Source organism: Phyllostomus hastatus, unplaced genomic scaffold (assembly GCF_019186645.2).
Source record: "Phyllostomus hastatus isolate PE091 unplaced genomic scaffold, TTU_PhHast_1.1 phas_scaffold_28, whole genome shotgun sequence".
Taxonomy (NCBI): domain Eukaryota; kingdom Metazoa; phylum Chordata; class Mammalia; order Chiroptera; family Phyllostomidae; genus Phyllostomus; species Phyllostomus hastatus.
In genome coordinates this window covers 4,417,417-4,438,879 of record NW_025334022.1, presented here as the reverse complement: position 1 = coordinate 4,438,879, position 21,463 = coordinate 4,417,417, and the positions used below count along the sequence as shown (strand labels likewise).

The window sequence follows — 21,463 nt, the reverse complement described above, 5'->3', positions numbered from 1 at the left end:
GTGAATATTGAATGTGATAATGCATATGATACTCTTAGTACATACCAAGAACATGTAATATGTTTATGAAGTGTAAGCTACTATTACTATTATTTTTAGATGGCAACAAGAGGAAAAACTTCCTCTCTCCGTACATAAGGCTCATATGCTGAGGCTCGTGAGGTGATAGTATTTGTACCTTGCTCAGATTATACAAAAGAAAACAGAATATAGCCCTCATATTCTCACTGGTCATGTCCCCTTCTCCTTTTTCTTTGTCATGACAGTTTATTGGGCCACACTGAAAACAGCATGTGAAGGGAAGTAATAGCAAAGTGGGAAAGACAAGAATGTCAACATTCCATGTCCCTTGATTTAATCAATATCATTATTGTGTAATACTGACTGGGTATCCTGGCAAATAAAAAGTTGTTTTTTACATAGGTCAGTTATTTTAAATACCAATCTGCTAGGATGGTCTGTGTGTTGATTTTTATTTTGTAAGTAGTTAATATCTCCTAAGATATTGGCATTTTTGAGCATGCTTCTACTGGTTTTGCTTGTCATACTAACACTAATCTACATAATGACCAAAATATTCTATCAATTCAGAAAAATATGATGATCTCACTGTTTGAAGATAAAACCACAGGGTATTCACTTATTAAACTTATATTATTAAGGTGCTTCCTTAAAATCACTAGGAAATTTGGAGCATATGAATATAAACAAACTCAATACAATATGGATCATGTTATATACCATGAAATGTGTTCATTTGCTATGAGAGAAAAGAGATTACTTTTAGCTGGGGAAGTTAAAGGAAGCCCTTCTCCAAAAGGCTTAATCTCAATGCCTGGTACAAAATAGTGCTTGGTACATATTTATTCAAGGTTGAGTTAGAAAATAGTTTATATAAAACAGGGCATTTGGGCTACATCTTGAGGGTCAGATGGGATTTAGATCTGTAAAGATGGAGAAAGGCATTCTAAGAAAAAGGAAAAGCATGAAAAAGGACATGGTAGTGAGGAAAGCAAGGTGACTAAGGGGTGCAGATTTGAATGAAGACTGAGATGCAAGAAAGTGAATCATAGGAATTAAGCCTGGAAAATTAAGTGGGAGCCAAACTGTAGAGCCACTTAAATGGTATTCTAAGGAATCTGGCTTTCTTCAGTGTATAGTGGAAAGCTCTTGAAAATTTTTGGAACAGGAGTGTTAGATAATTAAAGCTTATGCTTTGAAAAGAGTAGTCTGTCAGCAAATGTCCAGAATACATTGACTGAAGTTGAGACTGGATGAAAGAAGACCAGTTGGGAAAGCATTGCAAGACTCCAGGCCAGAGGTAATGAGGTCGTATGTGAGACGGTGAAGGTAGGAATGGAGAATGGAGATTAAAATCAAATTCCTGAGATGTTTAGGTTATTGATTGGATGTTGGAGAAAAGGTTGATGTCAAAGATGATTACAGGCTTAGAATGATATGTACTTGGCCAGAAAGATGGGCATGTCATCTTTCAGGAGTTGCAAATTTCTGTGAGAAGATGCTGGGTTTCTTCTTGGATGGTTTGAGTTTGAAGGGCAGGAAGGACATCCAGGTGGGGATAATTAATTAATTACACTGCTTGACTAAGGTTGGATTTCTACTGATTTAATGAACTCAATTAGACCCTTAAGTTCAGATTGGAACATTTCAGTGGGACTCAATTACTTAGGAATGGAGAATTGCACCTTGTGTCCTCCTTATGGTTCTAAGGGAAGACTTCACACTGTTTATTATTATTATTATTATTATTATTATTATTATCATCATCATCATCATCATCATCATTATTGTTATTGTTATTATTTTGTATTAGAAAACTTCCAGTGATCCTTGCTATCCTACAGAGTCTGATTTAATGGGATCAACAACCGCTTATAAATATAGCCCGAAGTGATCACAAGTTTTGGCATCCTCTGTGCTACTAGAGTGGGAATTAAAATAGAAGCAATGTTGTACTCACCAAATATTTTTAAATACTGTCTATATAATTAATATTGCATTAAGCAATACCTCCCATAGTTATATGACATCTGCCTTACTGCTCACTTATGGTTACTTCATTGGTATTAGTATATTTAAATGCTAAATACTGTTCATAGACTTACTCTTCAATTTGAGGCTTTTTAAATATTTTATATTTTTATTGTACTATTGAGAGTGAAATAATGCATTTAGAATCTTGGGCTAGTATTCCAAGTGGAAGGTAACAGCAAAAATATGAATACACCATAATTTGCACCTAGAGAATCTGGATGTAGAATTGACAGATAATGCTTTTGATTTTTAGTACCAGTTAACCTTGTCCATTTAGATTAGTGGTTCTCTTACTTCTTTCACTTTGCATCAGAATTGCCTGGGGAGGCTCTTAAAATGCAGAATCCAAGATTCCACTTGAAGAGTAGATCTTAAACAGAACTTTGATTTCTGAATTTTAAATGAACACCAAAAGTGCCCCACAGATAACATTTTGCATTATCTAAAGTCTCCAAAGTCCTCATTTCTAATTCCTTTGACCTTTAAAAATTAAAATAGAAAAATAAATAAACATAAATAAAAACAAAATAGCTCAAACAAAGGAGAGTTTTCTGAGATAGTTCCTTTAGCTAGTGTACTCTTTAGAGCAGGGTTTATAACTTGAAGTCCATGAATGGGCTTTAGAAGATCTATGAACCCTTGAAATTATATGCAAGAGCATATATATCCTTGTTTTTTGCAGGGTTGATAAGCCAAACCCTTCAGAATTCTAAGAGTCCAGGACCCAACTCAGGTCAAGAATTACTTCCCCTGTCCCAGTGTATGGCATAATAGGGACGTAACTAATACCTAATTTCAAAAAGAGAAATAATTCTTTACTTGCTTCCCATCTATCTTTATTTTTATAAGTTTAGACATAACTATTCTCAGCCTGGAAGGAAAAGTGTAGGAATATTACACATTTGACTTCCAAAAAGGCCACCAGGAAAACCGATTAATCAAGCTGTTTATTAAACTTACAGCGGTAAGAAAGAGACCTACTCCAATAGTCTTAGCTGTTTCTTAGAAAGGGGATGTTAAGGGAGAATATTTATAGGGTTTTAGTGCATGGCTGTGTGATTTTGAACCAGGTCTTACAAGATAAAGAACAGGTTAAGATTCTACAGTGTTGTAGATCAAAATAATGTTAAATAGCTTTGGATTGGCAAATGCAGTGAAATGAAGGGATCGAAGAGAGTCTTGGTAAACAGGCTGTTCTTCTTTTTGTTGAGCCTGTATCAATATCATCTGGAAAGCTTATTATAACAAAGATTGCAAGGCCCCGCTTCAAAAGTTTCTGATTCATAGATCTGAATTGAACCTGAGAATCTGCATTTCTAACAAGTTTCTTGATAATGCTGATGATGCTAATCTGGGGACCACAGTTTGAGAGCCATGACCATAATTCTTTCAAAACCCAGCTTTGGTACCATTTTACCAAATGATGAAGTGACCCTAGATGCTATGGTTGTTGTTATTTTTAGTGCTGGTATTACTGTATTTTTTAAAATTACAAACCACCATTTACCTGTTGGTTAAGATAGAATAATTATTTATGTAGATCTTGATGTCTGTTACTCTGTGAGTAGTTGATCTCAGGAGGCTGAATGGGGAAGAAACATTCATGGGCTTGCCTGTACTTAGTATTTGCAGAACTATGTTAATACCATATCCATACATATGCTCTGATTTTTAAACACAAAATAGCCCTTTTCTCCTTAACAACCTGTCAATATACAAATGTATACAGTATACAAATTCAAAGCTTTAATAATAATTAATTTGATTTTTAAAATATATTCATTGATTTCAAAAAATTGAACTTTAAAATAGTAAATGAATATCTGTCACTGTTTTTTAGTTCGGTGAAAAATAAAAATAGCATTTTTTAATGTCATTCTGTTTAAACCATGACCTGATTTATTTCTGAATGGGGGCAGGTCCTGGGCACCAAATTTTAGATGGTTGCTCCTTTGTTAAAAGATGCAGTTCCCTCTTAACCCTACATAGTTAAATATTTTATTTTCCTTGTCTCATTTTTGAAGGAAAGCAATGAGGAGTTAATACCAGGTCTTTTAACTTTGTTTTTGTCATAAGAGTACAAAGACAGCATCAGAGCCTCCTTTAGCTCCTCCTGTATCTGAAGAAGAAGATGAAGAAGAGGAAGAAGAAGAAGATGACAATGAGCCTCCACCAGTTATTGCACCAAGACCTGAGCATACAAAATCAGTAAGTCACAAGTGACTATTTCCAAATGATTCAAAGATGTCCTTGGGAAGAGTCACATGGTCAGAATCCAGTTAATCAACCAGTACCTACTGAGCATCTTACTATGTTCCAGAACTTGGGGATGCAAGATTAGTATGTGATAATTAGAGAATAATACCAAACAATATACAAATAAGTGTTAAGTTATAAAACTCCTACAGACGTTAAGATGGAGAAAAAAGTCCCTATGAATCAGTTAGGAAGACTCGCATAAGCAGAGGCACCAGTACCAGAATTAGCACAGCATATATAGGGGTAGCAAAGGACTAGATCCTCAGAGCTTCTAAGGGCAGTGTACTTGAAGCAACTTAAAGTTCTTTTTTAATGGAAATAATTTGTCTTTAAAAACTCATTGAGGGATGAGGTGCAGGATAGGAGGAAGGGTGAGTGGGCAGAGCACAGAAAATATTAACAGCAGTGAAAATACTCAGCACATTACAATAATGATAGATAAATGTCTCTATACATTTGTCCAAACCCATAGAACATACTACACTGACAGTGACTGTATGTAAATTATGGAATTTGAGTGATTATGATGTCAATGTTGGTTCATCAGTTGTAACAAATGCAGCAATCTGGTAAGGATATGTTGATGATATGTGAAGCTACGCATGAATGGGGTCAGGAGGTATATGGGAAATCTATGTACCTTCCCCTAAATTTTGCTGTGAACCTAGAGCTCCTTAAAATTTATCTTGATTTAAAAAACCTCACTGATATGACAGTGTCTTGACTTTATACCTTTTCCTTACCCTGCTGTTTTAATTGTAGAACTATTTTTTCTTGCCTCTAAGATCTACACTCGTTCTGTGGTTGAATCCATTGCTTCACCAGCAGCACCAAATAAAGAAGTCACGCCACCTTCCACTGAGAACGCCAATTCTAGTACTTTGTATAGAAACACAGATCGACAAAGGAAAAAATCCAAGATGACAGATGAGGAGATTCTAGAGAAGCTGAGTGAGTCTTTTGCCATCATTACTTTCTTCATGGAATGGTTTCTCATAAAGTAGAATGAGAATTGATCCTTTAGAAATTTGAATCTGCTTGCATGAACTCCAGGCTCCCTGAAGTCATGTGATTTAAAATTGGAGACTCACTGTGTATTTTAGATCATTCTCTACCTCACAATTTTAATTTCATAGAAATTAAATATTTTCACTTGGAAAAAATCAACCAAGCTGAAAACTTGACATGATTAATTTAGTAAATTTTACTTTAAGATTACACTCCCAAAAGGATTAAAATAGGCTGATGACATATCTTATGATCATACCCCAAGGGTTCTGATTTGACCAATCAATCAAGACAAATAAGTCAATCAAAACCCAACATGGTCAATAAAAACTGGCAGCCACAATAATACAGCTTTTTTCTTTAGTTTAGGAGCATGTCTCTGTGAAGAGGAGGCAGGGCCAACACATGCCAGCAGTTTCTTTGTCACAGTGTCATTAGTGTGTACATGTTTGTGCATACACATTTACTCCAGTTTTGCAAAACACTCTTTCAGTTAGCTTTCTGGATCAAAGAGACCTAAAAAAAAAACCAAAAAACATTCTCTGCTGAAGAGTAAAGGTCTGTGAAATATACTTATATTCATTAAACTTAACATTACAAAAGCCTTTAATAAATTGCTAGTTATCCACAGTCAGTGCCCTCAATCTGACTCCTACTTATCTTCAAAACTCAGCTCAAATGTTTCCTCCCCAGGAAATCCTTCCTTGTCTTTCCCAGTCTAAGTGCTCCTCTTCTTTGCTTCCTTTATGGCAGAAAATATCACATTATATTAGTCTGCTTCCTTCCTTCATTTAGACTGTGAGCTCCTCAAAGGCAGATGCAGTATCTTCTTTACCTTTATGTCTAACTGATAAAGTGTCTAGTACATAAAAGCTCTTAACAAATGCTTCTTGAGTGAATGGATGAAAAAATAAGGAAACAAATATATCTTCACTGGGTTCTTCCTTGTGGGTTCTATGCCAGACTCTTTGGAGGAAACAATGGAAAAACAATTTCTTGCCATCAGAAAACTTGAATTACAATTCAAGTTTTTTGTTGATTACAATTTTATCTGTAAGATAAGGATTAAATGTGGGAGATAGGGGTCGGTAGGGCAGAGGGGAGTAATGGGGACAACTAAATGAACAACAATAAAAAAGAGAGAAAGATTTAATAGTGTTGTACAATTAAAGAATAGGAAGTCATTTTATTTCAAGCAAATGTCTGTCTAAAATACCTCAGAACAAGGAAGAGAGCAGCTTAGGGGAGTTATAGGTCCTAAGAAGACTCTGCAGAGGTGGTCGTAGGGCCATTTTGCCTTCTGGTGGGCATTTGGGAATGTCTAGAGACATGTTTATTGTCATGACACAGAGAGTGCTTCTGGCATCTAGTGGAATAGATTAGGGATGGTTCTAAATACTCTAGAATGTAAATGACAACACCCCTCCTTTCCCCTCTGCAACAAAGAATTATTCAGCCCTAAATGCCAACAATGCTATGGATAAGACATTCTGAGCTCAAAGTATCTTAGAAAGGCAAAGGTTTGTGTTGCAGCTGTCTGTGAGTACTCAGAACTGGAATTGCTGAACTTTAGCCAACTGAATTTAGCAGACATGATTAAATATACCTCTAGTATAATGCCAGCTATCTGTTGTAGTAGCAATAGTAATTATTCCCATTTATTGAGCACTTTTTGTGGTGACCTCTTTACATACATTATCAACTTTAAGTTTCACAAATAATCCCTTGTGGTAGATTTTAATACCCTCGTTTTACAGATCAGTGGAAGTATGTCTCAAAAAGTTAAAGTGACCCGGTCACCAAAGTAATGAGTGACAGACAGAGTTTGAACTCAAATCTGTTTGCTTTTGAAGCTTACACTATTTCCATTACCAACTTTGTGTGCATGCCCCAACTGTATATATGTGTAAAAGGGAAGGAAAAATAAAAGAATTGCCTGGATACTTTTAGTTTTATTATTCAGAGAATTGCCTATTTTTTTTTCTTTTTTATTGCTGTTCAGGTACAGTTGTCTCCATTTTCACCCCACAATGGCCCCACTTCCCATCCCTGCATCCCTCCCTCAAACTTACCCCCTTTGGCTTTGTTCATGTGTCCTTTATGCATGTTCCTTGATGGTCCTTCCCCTATTATCCCCTATTATCCCTCTCCCCTCTGTTTGCTGTCAGTTTGTTCTTTATTTCAATGTCTATGGTTATATTTTCCTTCCTTGTTTGTTTTGTTGATTAGGTTGCAGTTATAAGTAAGGTCATATGATATTTCTCTTTCACTGCCTGGCTTATTTCACTTAGCATAATGCTTTTCAGTTCCATCCATGTGGTCACAAAGGGTAGGGGCTCCTTCTGCTGATGCATAGTATTCCATTGTGTAAATGTACCACAGTATTTGGATCTACTCATTTACTGATAGGCACTTAGGGTGCTTCCAGCACTTGGCTATTGTAAATTGTGCTGCTATGAACATTGGGGTGCATAGGTTCTTTTGGATTGGTGTTTCAATGTTCTTAGGGTATAATCCCAGCAGTAGAATTGCTGAGTCAAAAGGCAGTTCCATTATTAGTTTTCTGAGGAAATTCCATACTGTTTTCCACAGTGGCTTCACCAGTTTGCATTCCCTCCAACAGTGAACTAGGGTTCCCTTTTCTCCACAACCTCTCCAACGCTTGTTGTTTGTTGATTGGTTTATGATGGCTATTCCACTGGTGGGAAGTGGTATCTCATTGTGGTTTTACTTTGCATCTCTCTGATGGCTAATGATGCTGAACATCTTTTCATGTCTCTGGGCCCTTTGTATGTCCTCCTTGGACAAGTGTCTGTTCAAGTCCTTTGCCCATTTTTTAATTGGGTTGTTTGTCTTCCTAGAATGGAGTTATGTGAGTTCTTTATATATTTTGGAGATTAAACCTTTGTCTGAGGTATTTTTAGCAAATATGTTTTCCCATAAAGTTGGTTCTCTTTTCATTTTAATGCTGTTTTCTTTAGCTGTGCAGAAGCTTTTTAATTTGATGAGGTCCCATTTGTTTCTCCTTTCCTTTATGTCCCTTGCTTTAGGGGACATATTGGTAAAAATATTGCTCCATGGAATATCTGAGATTTTCATGTCTATATTCTCTTCCAGGACTTTTATGGTTTCATGACTTATATTTAAGTCTTTTATTCACTTTGAATTTATTTTTGTGTACAGTGTTAAGATGGTGGTCAAGTTTCATTTTTTTGCATGTAGCTGTCTAGACCTCCCAACACCATTTGTTGAAGAGGCTATTTTTACTCCATTTTATGCTTCTGCCCCCTTCATTGAATATTAATTGACTATAAAGACTTGGATTTATTTCTGGGCTTGTACATGTAGACATGACCTATTGGATTATATTAGATGTTGAAAATCTAACAGCCTCACTTTAGCAAAAATGACTGTTATTTGGTATCTGTTTTAGATTTATTATAATTAAAATGCATTTATAGCTTTCTTAAGTTCAGTAACAGAGAAACAAGCATTATTTTCTTGGGCCAAAAACATATTGCTTTGTTTGTAAACTGTAATGGTATTGGAACTGTAGACTTCATAATTTGTTGTTTACTCTGTTCTGCACTGAGCAACACAATGAGGAGGAGAAAACTACTTTTGATTGTATTTTAAATTATGAATTAATTGTTTTCTTCTCTATTGGAGAAAGCTTGGGTCTAGAGAGAATCATTTTCACTCTAGTCAGTTGGCCACCTATAATTGCCAACCTTACCTTGTACTTACAAGGGAGTAAGTACAAGGACGGGAGAACCTTCAAAGAAATGGGAGATTGCTTCTCATGAATCGGATTTAGACTGAGCTATAGTGCATAGTCTGCAAAGTCAGTCTTTCCTACTCCTGCTCCATTAGCACTGTCTCCCTTCCATTTTCTCACTATGTGACCTTTGACAAGTTATTTAGCCTCAGCCTCAGTCTCTTATCTGACCAATTGGGGTACAAATCATAACTACATATTAATAGTCTGTCTATAGCTGGATTTTATGTAGTTGTATCAGTGGTGGAAAGGACAGGTATTGGAATCAAGCCCAGATTTAAATTATAAGCCCATTGCTGCCAGCTGTCTCACTTTGGGCAAGTTATTTAACTTTTCTGGGGCTCTTTTTCCTCATCTAAAACATGGGGATAATACTAGTACTAAATTTATAGCATTATGATAATTAAATGAGAATAATGCATATAAAAACCTTATACAAAATAGTGTTCAATAAGTGGTAATAACTATTTTATTACATAAGTATAAAGCATTATTAAACTAATACAATGAGGCAGGCTTTGAAATGAATCATAACTCAGTTTCAGTCATAAACCTAGACTAGCTATGTGTCCTTAGGCAAGTCACTCAACTTTGCACTTCAGTTTCTTCATCTGGAAAATGGAGATAATAATAATACTGGTATAATAGGGATTTTGTAAGGACCAAATTAGGTGTGAAGTATATAAGATACCTAGCACAATAAATAGTAGTATATTATTATCATGCTATTTTTGAAAAATGGGAGCAAGCATATTTTTTGATATAGAAAATGTGGCATAAGGTCTTCCGTGGAACAGATTCTTTGAAACCAGGAATAATTTCAGATATATTACCCCTGTACAGAAGTCCTTGAAAACCTTGGAATCAAGGCCCTCACTGGAGCTTGGAGAAGCAGTAGAGAAGCCTTGGTTGAGAGGTAATAGAAATGGGGAAGGGAGACAGGGAGGTAGAGGAATGGCTTATAGCCCATACAAGAGTGGACTCTCCACCATAAGCAGAGGTAAAGGTGGCTATTCCTTCAGTCTCAGGGATCCAATTACTATGAGGTGAAAAGCCCAGAAAAAAACCTCTCCAAGCTGTTTACCTTCCATGCAGACACTGATTATAGAGGTTAGATCAAGGATCAATAATGGCTGAAATGGACAGGTAATGTTTCAGTTTTATATTGCACTTACAGATAGCCTGGATATGACTTCTTCATTGTGGTGTGTCTGAATCTATTGGAAACATAAAGAAACCCCTAGATTTCAGTGAGAATTTTCAAAAGGCACTGACAGCAAAATTGTGCAATGCAGGAAATTTGTCCTTGGCCTTTCTCCTCTGGGCCCCCAAATCACAACCTCCTCTTGTTCCTCCCTTCCCCTAGCATTCCTCACTCAATACTCATTCCAGTTTCCCTTCAGATAGAACTGAAATTAATTTAGAGCTTATTTTTCTTTTTTCTCAAGAATCAAAACCTCCATTATACTAAATAAATAATGTTTTAATAGTTAGAATTCATCTTAGTTTAAAATGGGAGATAATATATTGATAGGCTTTTCTGTCACTGAAACCACATCATGAACCCTAGTTCCAAATACTAGTATTTAGTGATTTCTTAAATCCTTGTAGTTTAAAATGAATAGTTTGTTTCTTATTTAGGAAATTGCTCTAGTAGGAATGGTTCTGGTATTGCTATCAGATTTTTCTCTTGATTTTGAGTTGCTGATTTTTGTCACTTCTCCCCCATTGCGTCACAATGATTTTTACCTTTATTAAAATATATAAAGTGAATTATAATGGCTCTGATGGAAGAGGTCACTTTGAAAACTTGTTTTGTGATTTAGAATACTAAATAAGACTTCATGTGTACTTACCTAACATCAGTAGATGGCAGCAAACACTTTCCTGTGAAGGGTTATGGATGTGGGGATTCTGTTTTATTTGAATAGCAGTTGAATTCAGAAACAGTATCTCATCAAAATGGTAGTCTTTTGGTAATCCTCGGTAAAGGGTTTATTTCTAGTTTATTTTACCATTCATACCATGGAAATAAAGGCTGAATAACTTACTACCATGAAACCTCATTAACTGAACCCTGCCAATTGGAATTGGTAATAATTTAAAAAGTGGTTTGGGCTGAAGCTTATTTGCCTTTGTTCATTATATTGAAAAGAGTTTGCTCAGCAACTTAATAGTATAACTTTTTTAAAAGACTAGAAAAAAATACTTAATAGAACTATGGTTTCAAGGGACTTTAAAATCATTATTTCCTTTAAAAATAAAGAAGTAGTCCAGGTTCTTACCCATTAATAGCTATCTTGGATAAGGATAGTTCTCAGTGATGTAGAAATCTGTGAGACAATTTGAAAAAATTGAGAAGCGACTCAGAAACTGTTAAATTGGTGGCATTCTATAAATATAATTCAAGTAAAATACATTCTGCAGTGTCCTAAAATATGAGACATTTACAAAAGGTACATATATACAATGGAATACAAAAGAAAATGCATAATTTTATTTCAATTTAATTCAACAGACATTTATTGAATACCTAATATATACCATACACAGTGCTGTGAGAGGAGACACTGAAGATACAGAGATGAATAAGACATGGCTTCTGTACTTAAGACACAGTCTATAAGGGGATGGCAAATAAATAGATATAGATATGTGGTGTGTTAGGGAGAGAGAGAGAGAGAGAGAGAGAGAGAGAGAGAGAGAGAGAGAGAGCGAGCGCACAGTAGTCCAGAGAAGGGATATTATTAACTTCATTCAAAAGAATCAGGGAAAGCTTCCAAGAACTGGCAAAAGTGAAACCGATTTGAACCATGAATAGGCACTTGCCAGGAAGACAACTTAAGAAGGATATTACAAACAGAGAATAGCATTTAAAAGAGGTATGAAGACATATATGTGGGAACTTTAACTTATTCAATGTCACTTGAATATAGAATTGATTGCTGGTGGATAAAGGGACTGGAGTTTTAGGAGAGGAAGCTAAATTATTAAGCAGGAGCTGATAATGAGCTACAATTGATTGGTTATGGTCAAAGCATAGGGTTCTATGGGGAAGTGGTGAGATGAGATGTGAGAATAAAACAAGAACCAGATTATGAAAAACCTTACATTACATGCCAAGGAGTTTGAACTTGACCCTGTAGGTGTTGGGGAAGCATCAGTGACCCCTTGGCCAAAGAATCATATGATCAGGTCTACACTTAGAGCATCTTCACAGAGGTATGAAGCCTAGACTGAAGTGGGCAGAGGCTGGAAATAAGAAGTCCAGTTAGGAGGCTTTTGAAATAGCCCAGAAAAAAAAAAAAGGAAAACCCAACTAGAATAGTAGTGGTGAGGAAGGCACAGATTCAAATAGCATCTAGAACATAAACAGATACAGGCCCAGGACCCAGTGAACAGTTGTATGTGATGAGTGAAGGTAAAGGATAAGTCAAAGATGCCTCACAGTTTTCTGACTCAGGCTACTGAATAGATGGATGATAGTACAATTGACTGAGATTGAAAGCTACAAGAGAAAAATAATGATAATAACTTATATTGTACAAGTGTTAATTTAACCTAACTGAAACATGGACTCCTATTACAAAAAGCAAGCACCCACCAAAAAAAAAAACTGATTAACAATCCATGAGTGAAACATTTAACTGTTTTTCAAGATATACTGTCTACTGGTAGCTTTAAGTTAAGTTGTTCACTAGCTCAGAAAATGGACCATTGTCTAAATGAATGTGAGGCATTGTCTGAAGTGCAGTTTAGTACTTGAAACATATTTTTTGTTCTTAATTATTTAGCCAACAAATAATTGTTCAGTAGAAGCCACTATTCTAAGTACTGAAGTTATATGGAGGAAAATACACACTTGTTTCTCTCAAGAAGAAGCACATGAGTCTCATTAGAAGGATGAGAAAAGACTTCACAGAGAATGATTTGCAATTGTATTTAAGTGGTAAATAGGAATTCATGGGTTAAATAGGAAAGGGAAAGTGGGGACATCTGCAAAGACCTAAGCCTTGGATAGTAATAGTGTTACTAGGATATAAAGTTGGAGGGAGTGAGAAAAGAGGAATATGAAATTAGACTGGTCAGGTAGGAGCTAGATGATACCTGATAGTAAAGAGCTTTCTATGGCAGACTAAGGAATTTGAACTTGATCCTTTAGTAAAGAGGAACTTTTGAAGAATGTAGAACAATGTATTGAAATCACTCCGAATTAGGTTGACCATGCATTTCAGTTTATACTGAAGTCTCAGATTATGAATTTTATGTTACCCTATTTCAACAGCATTATGAGAGAGGAATTAGAAAATGCAGATAACAACCAGAATGATTTTTGGAAAAGAGATGTTGAGGGCCTGAACAATGACAGTGGTCCTGGGCATGAAGAGTAGGGGATGACTAAGAATGACAGTTAGAACACAGAATCTACAGACCTTCTCTTGATTAGTTCATGTGTGTAAATCCCATTTCACTAACTCTCTCTACTCTTCTTTGGGACAGGGGCCATGTTAGTAAAATATAACTCAAAGGTAATGGACCTGATATGTTTGCTTCGAAAAAGAAAGAAGGAATGGCCAGAGACATCCAAATAAATGACTATTTTCAAAGCAGTACCCTTGAGAAGCTGAACTCTTATACCCATTATGCCATGGCCAAGAGTTGTTCTCCACCTGTTTAAGCACTGTAATGAAGGGTCAAATATCACTTCCTCTGGATTTATTCTGAGTGGTGGAAAGTATTTATCTTCTGAGTGGTGGATTTGATATTTTCAAATAATAAAACCAATATTTTTCCAGATTCAAACATAAATTAATGTTTTTGTGTGTGTGACTTATAAACTTATTCCATAAAGTTTGAAGCAATCTGTAGAAACAGAAAGATTAGTGGTTGCCTAGGAATCAATTGGAAGTCTGAGGGGAGATGAAAAGTGACTTATAGAAGGTGTAAGTTCTCTTTTTTGTATGATGAAAATGTTCTAATATTAGATCATGATAAAATTTAGTAAATTGTACAACTCTAAAAATTTACTAAAGGCCATTGAATTGTACACTTTAAATGGGTGAACTTTATTCTATGGAAATCATACCTCAATTAAGTTGTTAAAGATGTTTGTAGTGCTAGTAGGGTCCTAGGTTCAGGGATGCACTTCTTTTAAAGCATGAGTCTCATTACTTTATGATTAGATTTTCTTCCCATGTCCATCCCCATCGCCCATAGCACAGTACTAGGTCCATAGTAATTGCTTAATAGTTATTTGTCCAGCATAACTGAATGTAGTGTAGTACTTGATTTCATTCCATTTCAGAGAAGATAGTGATTTTTTTTTAAAAAAATATTTATTTATTTTTAGGGAGAGGGGAAGGGACAAAGAAAGAAAGGGAGAGAAGCATCAATGTGTGGTTATCTCTTGTCTGCCCCCAACCAGGGACCTGACCCACAACCCAGGCATGTGCCCTGGCTGAGAATCAAACCAGATACCCTTTGCTTTGCCAGCAGGCACTCAATCTATTGAGCCACACCAGCCAGGGCGAAGATAATGATTTTATTAAATAGCATGTATAAGTTCTTAGATGTTTTTATGTCCTAATCTACAGTATCATTTTATGGGTACTTTTAATAAATGTCTAGTTATGAACAGTCCTTTCTGTTTCCAAACATAATCAATCTTGAATATAAACAGCATAGTTATTACCAGTACCTTAATTAATATATTACTATTTGATACTTTAGTAAAATGTATCATTATCCATATAAATTATAGACATTACATGGGAATGTCATTCTAATATTTTGTTATTGACTGTGGCATCTTAATTTTTAGTATTACATAAAAGGATATCAATAAATTTTAACCTCTCTCTCTCTCCCTCTCCTCCCTGCCCTTACTCAGGAAGCATTGTGAGTGTTGGTGACCCAAAGAAAAAATATACAAGATTTGAAAAAATTGGTCAAGGGTAAGTGATTGTTATTTGAAATATTAAAACATAAATTCCAAAGATATACTGTGAAATTCAATAACAGCTTGGATTTCTGGTATACTATGCTGCTCATTTCCTGGGTTATATTCATGTTTGCATACTCAATGTTGGCCTTTCTGGTTGGCTTTTATTAATAATTAACCAAGGACCATATCCTTTTGGAATCTTCACTATTGTTGGGCTGACACTGAATTTTTAGGGGCATTTTGATCCAGTATATTTTGATGATTCAAACAGAGTTCTCTAGAAAAGCAGTAAGGTTATTAAAAACTTGTAGTTTATATGAAAACTCTCTTTATCCCTGTCCCCCTACATCTATATGAATATTGTGCTTAAGATCCTATTTCCTTATCAAACTAGAAAGTGACAGAGTGAGGGTAGGGGAAATTCTTATTGAATGATCCAGAGGTGGGCAGAATTAACTATCCAAGTAAGGACGAAACCAATCAATAATTCCTAAAAAATAGAGACCATCATTTTCATCTATTATGCTTGTTAAGAATAAAGATTCCCAGGCCCCACTGTCAGAGACTTAATTTAGAAGTATGGAGTGGGGACCAGGAAAATGAACTTTGGAAAAGTTCTTCAGATAATCCTGACCATTAGTTAGACATACAAACCACAGGGCTAGATCATTTACCAGAGCTAAAGATAGGATTTATCAGTTCTACAAGTCAGCTGTAATTACATATGTTTCTCAGCCCTCAATGTGAAAGTAAACAGAGGGGCTTGAGTAGGCAACAGTGTTTGAAACAGGAAAAAGTCTTGTTTAAAGAGAAATGAAGTGTTCTTAAGGGCTGTCCCAAATTGAAGAATGGGACAAGATATTTGGGTATACCAATTAACTGTATGCCAGGAACCAATTAGTATCTCAGAAGTCTCCTGGATGAAATAAGGAACTGAGAAAGAAAGGATATTCTAATGTGCCTGAAAAATTGTGCTAGCCCCTCAGCCAATAGTTTGTTTTTTGATAAGGGAATGTAGGATTTCTTCAAGTACTTCATTGCTGTTCCTGGAATTCTTAGATTCAAAAAATTATATATTATATATATAATATTATATTATATATCAAAAAATTATATAAACAAAAAATATAAACAAAAAATTATATAAACTTGACTATTTTTCATAATTTTTATATTTTATTTATTTCCCCCTAGCTTTTGAACTAAAGTTTCTTTTGAAATTGACAGGTTATCTTGGGGAATATGGGAAACATTCATTACATTTTGGCTAGAGGGTAAGAGGGATATATCTTACCCCCTGACTTGTGGGGATTGTGATTTGTGGGAATCAAGGTAAGGAAACCCTGAGAGGGAGGCATAAACTTAGGGAGATATGCATAGCCAAACTTCTTCTATTAAAAACCATAATGGTGTGGTATTTCTAGGAGGCTAAAATATATACCTGTTTGTGCTTTTGCTTCTTTCTTTGTTATCTGATATCACTGGTATTCTCACTTGTTCATAAAAAAAGTGTTTTGTGATCTCTAGGGACCCCCTATCACTTAAACAATCAGATAGTATATCTGCCCATTTCTCTATAACAGTGCTGTCCAACAAAACTTTCTGTGAAGAAGGAGATGTAGTATATCTGTATCATCCTATATGGTAGACACTACCATGTGTGGCTATAGAGCACTTAAAATGTCTAGTGCAAATGATAAACTATTTATTTGAACAATTAATTTTCAGCACACATATAGATGGGTATTGATGATGTGAGCTCTTGAGGAACTTAACGTCTACAATGATAAATGTTTGACAGAGGGCTACATAGACTGCAATGAGAATATCAAGACAAATCTACTAAATTCAGCAGCAGAGCTGACTTCTATAGCCATTATTTCCCACCTGGAGTTTTCCTTCTTCACCTCTGTTGGACTGGTTTTTGTACTTAGACAAGGAAGCCATACCTTCTCATTTCCATATGCCAACCTCAAATGGCTTTTTTCATGCCCCAAGATAAACTCTACGAGGTAGATTGTAAAAACACAATATTGTGTATTAAGAAGATTCAGAAAATAAAAGTTGGCTCTTAGATTTTATTTTAATCAGGTGGGTCTTAGGTGGAACTAACAATAGGAAAACATACACAATCCACAAAGAAGTAGCATTCCAGATCTTTGCTGCCCAATACAATAACCATGTAGCTATTGAGCCCTTGATATGTGGTTGGTCCAGATTGAGATATGCCATGAGTATAAAATATGTACCTGATGTCAAAAAGTTAAAAATGAAAAATGGTACAGAATATTAATACATTTTATATTGGTTTTATGTTGAAATAATATTTTATATACATTGTTTAAAATATATTAAGATTGGACTTCCGGCCAAGATGGAGACATAGGTAGACACACTGTGCCTCCTTGCACAACCAAGATAGGGACAGCAATAATTTAGAAACAGAGTAACAAGCAGAACTGACATAAAATTGAACTGTATGGAAGTTGGACAACCAAGGAGTTAAAATAGACACGTTCATCCAGACCAGTAGGAGGGGTGGAGTCAGGCAGCCAAGCGCAGGTCTGGGCGCAGAGAGCAGAGAGTTTTGGGACTGGGCACATAAGGCATCTGGGGTGTGAAAGACTGTAGCAGGTGGACCCTGGGCATGCGAGTGGCAGCAGGCAGACCCTGGCCAAGGGTGGCAACCGGCAGACCCAGTAAGGCAGCAATTGTGAAGCAAGGCACTGCGTGCAACCCAGGATCACAGCACTGGAAATAGAGCCTTGGGGCACTGATTGAAAACACCTGTGGGTGTTGAGGTGCAGGGAAAGACTCCCAGCCTCACAGGAGAGGTCATTGGAAAGTCCTATGGGGTGCACAAGACCACCTACATGGGAATTGGCACCAGAGGGGCCCAGTTTGCTCAAGGGAAGTGGCGGAAGGGACTGACGTCCGACAGAGAGTGGAACAAGCGCCATTGTTCCCTTTTGGAACCCACCCCCACATATAGCTCACAACCCAGCTACTGGGTTACCCCCACCCCCAGTGAACACCTAAGGCTCCACCTCTCATATATAACAAGTGCAACCAGACCAAAGGGAGGGGGAAGATGGCTCAAACAGAATTGAAAGTCCCAGAGCCAGTTTTTTTAAGCAACTGAGAGATAGCCAACCTATCAGATGCACAGTTCAAAGCACTGGTAATCAGGATGCTACTGAATTGGTTGATTTTGGTTGCAAATTAGATAAACAAATGAAGGCTACAATAAGTGAAATGAAGAAAACTGCACACAAAACCAATAGTGATGGAATGAAAGCTGGGTCTCACATCAATGGAGTGGACCAGAAGGAAGAAAAGAACAAACGACCAGAAAAGAATGAAGAAATAAGAATTCAAAAAAAGGAGGAGAGGCTTAGGAACCTCCAGGACATCTTGAAACGTTCCAACATCCGAATTACAGGGGTACGAGAAGGAGAAGAGGAAGAACAACAAGTAGAAAACTCATTTGAACAAATAATAAAGGAGAACTTCCCCATTCTGGCAAAGGAAAGAGACTTCCAGGAAGTCCAGGAACCTCAGAGAGTCCTAAAGAAGTTGGACCCAAGAAGAAACACACCAAGGCACATCATAATTACATTAGCCAAAGTAAAAACGAAGGAGAGAATCCTAAAAGCAGCAAGAGATAAGGAAACAGTAACCTACAAAGGAGTTCCCATAAAACTGTCAGCTGATTTCTCAAAAGAGACCTTGCAGGCAAGAAGGTGCTGGAAAGAAGTATTCCAAGTCATGAAATGCAAGGACCTACATCCCAGATTGCTCTATCCAGCTAAGCTTTCATTTAGGATGGAAGGGCAGATAAAGTGCTTTTCAGATAAGGTCAAGTTAAAGGAGTTCATCATCACCAAGCCCTTATTATATAAAATGTTAAAGGCACTTGTCTAAGAAAAAGAAGATAAAAAACATGTATAATAAAATGACAGCAAACTCACAGTTATTAACAACCACACCTAAAACAAAAACAAAAAGAAACTTAGCAAACGACTAGAACAGAAACGGAACCACACAAATGGAGATCACATGGAAGTTAGCAACAGGGGAGTGGGAGGAGGAGAGAGGGGGACAAGGTGTGAAGAATAAGTAGCATAGATGGTAGGTAGAAAATAGACAGGGAGAGGGCAAGAATAGTATGGGACATGTAGAAGCTAAAGAACTTATGACACATGGACATGAACTAAAGAGGGGGAATGTGGGTGGGAGAAGGTGTGCAGGGTGTAGGGGAATGAAGGGGGGTAATGGGACAACTGTAATAGCATAATCAATAAAATATATTAAAATATATTAAGATTAATCTCACCATTTAGACTTTTAAAATATAGCTTTCAGAAAGTTGAAAATATAGCTCACATTCTATTTCTAATGGACATCACTGATCTAGTTGTAAGTTTAAATATGAGAGTTATTTATTTATGTATGTATTTATTCATGAAATAGATATTTTAGAGTTGTCTTTTGGGGAGTGGGGAATAGAAGATGTTGCAATTTTGTTTTGATTATTTATTCCCACTAAGACCCAACTGAGCCAAAAATAGCATTTATTTTTAAAAAAGGAAAAAAGGAAGTGATGGTTTTAAATATCTCTCAGATACTAGATAATGAAGCAAGACTGATTTCTCCAAAAGAAGAAAGATTAGGCCACTAAAGGACTTGTCATAGCAAAGAGTTTTCCCCTCTTGGTTGACATTTATGCTTCTGATCTCTGAAGGTGCAAAATGAAAATTCTCTTTTTCTGCATACCTTTGTAAAGCCTTCATAATCTAAAATGAAAAATTAAAGCAGAAATACTGCTTGTCACTGCAGAAAGTTCTGTTTTAAATTTCTAGCAAGTTTCTCACTTTAAAGAATAATGAAATCAGCAGGTGTTTTACTCAGAGGCCCAGTTCAACTTTTAAATAAGTCCTGAGAAGGGAGGGAATTCTATTTTATTCCTCATTTTGTCTCTTAATGTCTAGCACAGTGTTTTTATACTTAGTAGCCCTCCCCCAAATAAAACAACTTTGTACAATTTTGGTCCACAGCAATAGTTTACTTGGCCAAGGTCAGAGTCTTACAGAACTTACCCTGTCTGCCTCCCCATCTCTCTGGATCTGTTTTTGCCTCAATAAGTATTTGTTGAACTGAGAATGTTTGTCTTTCTTGCTCTCCCTTTCTTCTATGTCTGTGTTTTCATGTATACACAGGGTCCACCACAAACAATGCCCCTTTTTTATTAAAAATATTTTATTTCAAAATCATAAGCATGTAATTCTGTCACATAACAATATCACACTCAAGCACACCATATCACATGTTAGGTGAAATGTTCAAATTGGTGTCCATCTCACATGAGACATTTACGTATCCTACCAACCACACTCAAGCAAGCCCTACTCCTGCCAAACCTTATATCTCTTGCTCCTTGCTCTTTCTGTATCTGTCTCTGCCTCTCTCTTTTTTTTTCAATTGGTCTTCATCTGTTTCCCATATTGACTTGATCAGATGTGACTAACCACATCTGATTCTTTCTGTTTTGTGTATATTTGTGCACACTACACATCTGTCTTTTTCATTCATCTTCACTCTCCACTGCCCATTTTCACACACATGCACACACAACTAAAATGGTCATAATATAAATCAAGATGCATTTTAAATAGCTTTTAAGAGAAATCTATTAACTCAAATCTATTTATTTACTGTAATTTTATAATTTATTTAATTTACTAAATTCTTGGGTTTAGATTTTTGTTCTCTGTTCTTAATTTTTTTAAACTCCTTTTTTTGAAAAATTTTGCTTATTTATTTTTAGAAAGGGGGAAGGGAAGGAGAAAGATGGGGAGGGAAACATCAATGTGTGATTGCCTCTTGTGCACCCCCTCCTGAGGACATGGCCTGCAACCTAGACATGTGCCCTGACTGGGAATGGAACTGGCTATGCTTTGGTTCGCAGGCATGCACTCAATCCACTGGACATCAGCCAGGTGTTCTTAATTTTTAAAGTGATGAAAATTTTGATATATTTCTCTGTAATCCAAAAACCCCACTTAATTTTCCTTTTACTTAAATTGTTCTCTGTGCATTTTTTTCATGAATTATTGGCCTAAGTTAGGCAAAATAACCTGTATTCTCAATATATGGAGTGTTTATTTTCTTTTCATTAAGTCTGCATTTTTTATTCTCTTACATTACTTATTATAATGGTGACATTTAAACCATTTAAATCATTTGGTGTTAGAAATAATCAGCTCCAGTATTCAATTTTCAGCTTCAGGGAGCACGAGAGCTTATTATTGGGAGCCAGATTTGAGAAGAACCTCTCCATCAATCACCCTCATCTACTTGGAAAACAAAATTTTTCCAGTGAGGGTTTCTGCCATACCAGCATTCAGGCCTGGGGCCAG

At 36.1% G+C, this 21,463-nt stretch overlaps 1 protein-coding gene across 4 annotated transcripts in view; it reads left to right on the top strand.

The window, feature by feature from the left end:
* The window catches only part of PAK3 (p21 (RAC1) activated kinase 3), a 377,937-nt gene that overhangs the window by 292,964 nt on the left and 63,510 nt on the right, over positions 1-21,463 (top strand). For all 4 annotated transcript variants that reach the window (XM_045817640.1, XM_045817639.1, XM_045817637.1 and 1 more), the window contains 3 exons: positions 4,132-4,263; positions 5,100-5,265; positions 14,991-15,054. In XM_045817640.1, coding sequence (XP_045673596.1) covers positions 4,132-4,263; positions 5,100-5,265; positions 14,991-15,054 — 362 coding nt within the window. The remainder of the gene's footprint in view (positions 1-4,131; positions 4,264-5,099; positions 5,266-14,990; positions 15,055-21,463) is intronic.